At 57.9% G+C, this 6,454-nt stretch overlaps 1 protein-coding gene and 1 non-coding gene across 2 annotated transcripts; one reads left to right on the top strand and one right to left on the bottom strand.

Moving 5' to 3' along the window:
- Positions 1-377: 377 nt before the first annotated feature.
- On the bottom strand, positions 378-448 carry TRNAG-CCC (transfer RNA glycine (anticodon CCC)). Its single transcript has one exon. It is a non-coding gene; the product is annotated as a tRNA-Gly (tRNA).
- A 106-nt stretch (positions 449-554) lies between these two features.
- On the top strand, positions 555-5,353 carry PCYOX1 (prenylcysteine oxidase 1). The gene is made up of 6 exons (XM_075724103.1): positions 555-645; positions 735-941; positions 1,793-1,967; positions 3,521-3,732; positions 3,894-4,046; positions 4,695-5,353. The coding sequence occupies exons 1-6, from the start codon at positions 555-557 to the stop codon at positions 5,351-5,353; spliced, it is 1,497 nt and encodes a 498-aa protein (XP_075580218.1).
- The last annotated feature ends 1,101 nt before the right edge of the window (positions 5,354-6,454 follow it).

Raw genomic sequence — 6,454 nt, 5'->3', positions numbered from 1 at the left:
GCCCCCGCCCGCCCCGGCTCTTCGCGCCGAGCACGGCCCCGCGGCCCCGTCAGCGCCTGGGCAGCCCGAGAGCCGCCGGCCCCGCCGAGCCCCACGGGCGGACAATAACCCCAGTGGTCCTCGCAAGATGGCGGCGGGCGGGCGAAGGGGCCCGGCCGGCCGAGAGGGGGCGGTAAGGCGCATGCGCCCAGCCCAGGGGGGCCGCCCGCCTTCCCGCCCCCCGCCGCTCCCGCGCATGCGCCCGCTCAACGCGGCCGCCGGTGGCACCGGGGCGCGGGCCGCGCCTCGCCGCCGCGGGAGGGGAAAAGGAAGAGTAAAGGCATTATTATTATTAATTAACGCGGATTAAATAAAAAAAAAAATTAAAAAGAGACGCGTGCGCCGCCCGGGAATCGAACCCGGGTCGCAAGAATGGGAATCTTGCATGATACCACTACACCAGCGGCGCCGTTGGCAGGGTCCCGCCGCCCGCCCTCACGGCGCTCAGGGCGCTCCCGGCCCTCACGCTCGCACCCGGAGCCGCGGCGGCCCCGCCCGCCCGCCCGCCCGGCGCCATGCCGGCCCTCCGCCTCCTCCTGCTCCTCGCCGCGCTCTGCCCGCCCGTGCCGGGCCGCCGGCCGCGGCGCGATGCCCCCGGGAAGATCGGTACGGCGGGAGCTGAGGTTGGGGGGGGGGGGGGCGGTGGGGCGGGGGGCTGCGGGCGCAGCGCTGATGGCCGGGGCCCGTTCTTCCAGCCGTGGTCGGCGGCGGGATCGGCGGCGCGGCCGCCGCTTATTTTTTGCGGCAGAAGTTCGGGAGGAGCGTGCGGCTGGAGGTGCTGGAGAAGGCGGCGGTCGGGGGGCGGCTGGCCACGCTGCAGGTGGAGGGGGCCGGCTACGAGGCGGGGGGGGCCGTCCTCCACCCCCTCAACCTGCACATGAAGCACTTCGTCAAGGAGCTGGGTGAGTGGGGACCCCCCCCCGGCATCCCCCCCACCCCAAAATCCGCCCCCCGGGATGCTCTGGGTCCGACATCCCCGGGAAGAACAGGCCTTGGTTCCCCCCCCCATCCTTCCCCAATATCCCCCCATTCTTGCCCAATATCCCCTATATCCCCCCCAAATCTCCCCCTCCCATATCCCTCCCCAATGTCCCCCCACCAAATTCTTCCCCCATATCCCCCCAATGTCCACCCCCAAAATCCTTCTGCCATATCCCCCCATCCTTGCCCAATACCCCCCCATACCCCCCCCAAATCTTCCCCTCCCATATCCCCCCCAATGTCCCCCCCACCAGATCCTTCCCCCATATCCCCCCCAATGTCCGCCCCCAAAATCCTTCCCCCATATCCCCCCAACGTCCGCCCCCAAAATCCTTCCCCCATATCCCCCCATCCTTGCCCAATACCCCCCATACCCCCCCCAAATCTCCCCCTCCCAATATCCCCTCCCCCAAATCCTTCCCCCATATCCCCCCCCAAATCCTTGCCCAATCCCCCCCGCAGTACCCCAACCCCCTGGGAAAAGGTGACCCGCGTCCAAGTGAAAATGGGGACCCCCCCCCCCGCCATGGGTGATGCGGTAATCCCGTCAGAAAGGTTCAAAAGTCCCCAGAAATAACTACCTGGCTGCTGATTAAGAGCTAATTACGTTTTCTGCTTCCTGGGGATCCAGTCGCTAATTGCTCACCCCGATCAACGCGAAGCTCGGTCGTCTCGGGAAGTCAGAAATCAGGCGTAATACAGCTGAGCTCGACACAAGTTCTACCTTTCACTTAAATCACTGGGTTTTATTTTTTCCACCCCTTTCCTCGAGGCCTCTCGGTCGCCCCGGCACATAGCAGCCTTGTCGGCATTTACGACGGCGAGGAGTTCGTGTTCGAGGAGAGCAGCTGGTACATCGTCAACCTTCTCAAGCTCCTCTGGCGCTACGGGCTCAACCCCCTGCGAATGTATATGTGGGTGGAGGACATCATCGACAAGTTCATGCGGTAGGTCTGGCCCCTGCTAGGGAGAAAGGGGGGGAAAGCAGCTGCAGGAAAAGGCGTGAAACCTGCTGCTGAGTTGTTACAAAATCGGCAAAATCGTCCCGTTGCCGTGGAGAACGGAGTCTCCGGTTGCCCTCTCTCCATTGCCGATCATTTTCCTCGGGTAGAAGGTAGAGATAAGCGCTGTCGTTTTCCAAGAGGTATAGCAATGACAAGAGGCCGTGGTGGACATGTGTGTTAGGTGTGGGATGTCATAGAATCATAGAATCATGGAATCGCTGAGGTTGGAAAAGCCCTTTAAGATCACCCAGCCCAACCATTAACCTGACACTGCCAAGTCCACCACTAAACCAGTTAAGGGGAGAGCAGCAATTTCATGTTTCCTGGCTTGGGGGATGGATTATTCATAATGAAAGTAAAAACTAGGAATCATTAAGGTTGGAAAAGAGCTCTAAGATCATCAGCCCAACCATCAACCCAACACCCCCATGCCCACTAAACCATGTCCCCAAGTGCCACCTCTGCCCGTTTTTTGAACCCCTCCAGGGATGGGGACTCCCCCACCTCTCTGGGCAGCCTGGTCCAGTGCTTGACCACTCTTTCCATGAAGAAATTTCCCCAATATCCAATCTAAACCTCCCCAACACAGCTTGAGCCCATTTCCTCTCATCCCATCGCTGTTCCTTGGGAGAAGAGCCCAGCACCCCCCTCCCTGCCCCCTCCTGTCAGGAGCTGCAGAGAGATCAGGTCTCCCCTCAGCCTCCTCTTCTCCAGGCTGAACACCCCCAGCTCCCCCAGCCGCTCCCCACCAGCCCTGTGCTCCAGACCCTGCCCCAGCTCCGCTGCCCTTCTCTGGACACGCTCCAGCACCCCAATGTCCTCCTTGTGCTGAGGGGCCCAAAACTGGACATAGCATTCCAGGTGCAGCCTCACCGGCACCGAGCACAGGGGACAATCCCTGCCCTGCTCCGGCGGCCACACTGTCCCTGACACAAGCCAGGATGCTCTTGGCCACCTGGGCACAGGGCTGGCTCATGCTCAGCCGCTGTCGACCAACACCCCCAGCTCCTCTTCGGCCAGGCAGCTTCCCAGCCACTCTTCCCCAAGCCTGCAGCGTTGCATGGGGTTGTTGTGACCCAAGTGCAGGCCCCGGCACTTGGCCTTGTTGAACCTCACACAGTTGACCTTGACCCCTTGGTCCAGCCTGTCCAGGTCCCTCTGCGGGGCCACCCTACCCTCCAGCAGATCGACACTCCCACCCAGCTTGGTGTCATCTGCAAAGTTACTGAGGGTGCATGTCCCATTGCTCTGGCACCTGGGTGCTAAAGTGAATTAAATTTGTGACTGTGTGCAAAGTGCTTTTGTTAGGAAAGATCAGTAAATGAATAACGAAGGTGCAACTCTAGGCTAGGGCTTGGCTGCAAGGACAAGCCCCGCTGCGCCCGTGAAAGGCCGTGAGGCTCTCGTGAGCCGCGCTCTGAGATCCTCCGCAGCTTCCAAGGGCACCAAAGATAGTTGGCAGCGACCGAACACCCATTTCTTCTCTCCGGTTAAAGGATCTATCGCTACCAGACGTACGACTACGCCTTCAGCAGTAACGAGCGCCTGCTTCACGCCCTCGGAGGGAACGACTTCACCCGCATGCTGAACCAAACCATCGACGAAGCCATGCAGAAAGCCGGCTTCTCCCATAAGTTCATAAATGAGGTGGTTTGTCCAGCCATGAGATTCAATTACGGGCAAGGTGTCAACATCAACGCTTTCGTAGGTGAGTGTTTCGTAGGTTAACCTCCCTCCCGACACATCTGTCCGAGGGACCTTGTGCTCTTCACGGGCGTTGGGATTTCTTTTTTTCCCCGCCTTGTTTCAAATTCTCCCCTACAGAATGACGCCGAACGAGCGGCTCTAACGATCACGCTTTCCTTGTAGGTGCTGTTTCTCTGGCAGGGGTGGACTCGGGCCTTTGGTCAGTAAAAGGGGGGAACAAACTCATCTGCACCGGCCTTATCTACGCCTCCAAAGCTGAAGTCATCCCCGGTACAGTTTTGTCCATAGAGCCAAAAATCAGACCCAGCCCCACGGGTGAGTTGGGTTTTGCTTTCCCTTCGGGTGGGGAGGGGATTGGCACGCTCTGGCAGCTGGAGACCGGCGTTGGCCTCCGCCGCTGCTTGGCTGCAGCTCTTGGCAGGCCGAAGCGACGGCCTGCGTCTTCCTTGGTCTTTTAAAATGAAAACTGGGCGCCGCTCGGAGCCCCAGCTCGCAGCGCTCCCGCAGCTAAGCTGGTACGCGTTTAGGAAGCTACTTTGGCTCACAACAAGGCATAATTAGCCTAAACGGGATGGCTTTTTAAAAGCCTGATGTTTGTCAGAGGGACAAATGGGATTCCCTCCAGCCATGGGATGACTGAGCTCTTCTCCCGTTCTTAGAATAATGGAATCATTTAGGTTGGAGAAGACCTTTCACATCATCCAGCCCAACCATTAACCTGACACTGCCAAGCCCACCACTAAACCAATTAAGGGGAGAGTAATAATTAATTTCATGTTTCCTGGCTTGGTGGCTGGATTATTTTTTAATGAAAGTAAAACTGGGAATCATTAAGGTTGGAAAGGACCTCTAAGATCATCAGTCCAACCATCAACCTAACACCCCCATGCCCACTAAACCATGTCCCAGAGTGCCACGTCTGCACATTTTTTTGAACACAAAAAACCCCCTTCTTCTCCCCAGGGGACCCGGTGAAGCTCTACCAGGTCACTTACAACACTACATCGGGACTAATGGGGGATACGTACGACATTGTCGTCATCGCCACTCCGCTGAGCCGCAAAATGGCCAACATCACCTTCAAGAACTTCGACCCTCCTATCCCAGAGTTCCCAAACCCTTACCACCAGACTGTCACGACGTTAGTGCACGGGCGATTAAACGCCTCTTTCTTTGGTTACCGGGACCCAGCTGCTTTTCATTTCAGTGACATCTTCACTATGGAGAATCCCAAACTGTTCATCAACAGCCTGGGGGTGGTGTTTCCCGTAGAAGACGTTGGCAGCGAAGGAAAGCTGCCCCTGCAGTCGGCCATCTGGAAGGTGTTTTCAAAGGAGGTGCTCACCAAAGAGCAGCTCAACTTGGTTTTCTCCTCCTACGACTCCGTCGAAGTCAAGAAGTGGTTGGCATACCCCCACTACAGCCCGCCGGAAAAATGCCCTCCCGTCATCCTCCACGACAAAATCTACTACCTGAACGGCATGGAGCGGGCCGCCAGCGCCATGGAGCTGAGCGCTGTCGCAGCCAAAAACGCTGCCCTGCTTGCTTACCACCAGTGGTATGGGAACGACGACAGGATTGACCAGGAAGGCTTGCACGAGAAGCTGAAAACGGAGCTCTGAGCCCTGTGGAGCCAACGGCCCGGCGCTCGCGGGAGCGTCCGGAGATCCGGATGGCGTACCGCAGCTGTTTAGCCACAACCGAAGCTAACAAATGAGGACTCCTTGCTTAGCCCCTACAGAAGAGGAGATGCCCAGCCAGCAGCAGCGAAAAGGCAGAGGAAGCTTTCCCCAGCTGGCCCTTCCTCAAGCGAACGCCTCGCTCTAGCCCTGTGTGAGATTAAAGATGTTTTCAATGCCACATCGACCCCAAAAAGTGCCCTCTGCGGTAAGGAGTCTGCCAAACTCAGGATCTGCATCACTGTGATTAACCCGGGCGCGTCGCTTTCCCTCTCTGGATGCCTTTCAGGCAGGGAAGACCCATTTCTTGACTGTAAATCTCTCCGCCTTGAGTTTATTTTCTGAAGGGTGTAATTATTCCTTGGGGTGGGACTAGTGCAGTGGGAATGGGGGCTGCGTTCTTAATTTACTTCCAGAACAAGTACTGTAGCTTAACGGGTGCGGGGACTGCTCTGCTGCTTGTTAAGGGAGTTGCCAAAACAGGCGGTAAAGTCAGCAAAAAAACCCCCGCCGTCCTTTGCTCGGGCGCGGTTCGGAAGTGTTCATCATCGAGCCGACCCTACGGCATGGCACCGCTAGGTTTGAGTAGCTAAAAACTCTTTTCCCTCCCGAGAACATCGCGTCCCCCGACTGTATCTAATATCGCCGCAACACCTCAGCCGCGTCTGAATATTGCTGTTAGAAATAAAATTAACGCCGTTTGGGAACTCGGCTGGTGCTGTCGGGACAGCATATGGCGGCGGGTGGGGGTTTTTTTGTGGTGTTCCACCTGGGGCTCAACCATCCGACCGCTGGCGTAGTCCAGCCGCGTCCTTGCCACGGCAAACGCAGCAGCAACAAAAGCTAAAAAAAAAACCAAACCCGTTGCTGTACTTACAGTCTGCATTCTCCCAGCGGAACGCTTTCCATCCCAGCGGAACAGGCTTTCCCGCTGCGGGGCACTGCTCACGCCAGGTCAGGAAAGTCTGAAAAGCAAACTCGGGATTTGTACCCGTGGCGTCCGACAGACGCTTCATCACGGCGCTGCTGTAGCCATGGCTCCAG

Source organism: Pelecanus crispus, chromosome 21 (assembly GCF_030463565.1).
Source record: "Pelecanus crispus isolate bPelCri1 chromosome 21, bPelCri1.pri, whole genome shotgun sequence".
Taxonomy (NCBI): domain Eukaryota; kingdom Metazoa; phylum Chordata; class Aves; order Pelecaniformes; family Pelecanidae; genus Pelecanus; species Pelecanus crispus.
Note: the sequence above shows the minus strand (reverse complement) of the source record. Positions and strands in the feature narration are given on the sequence as shown.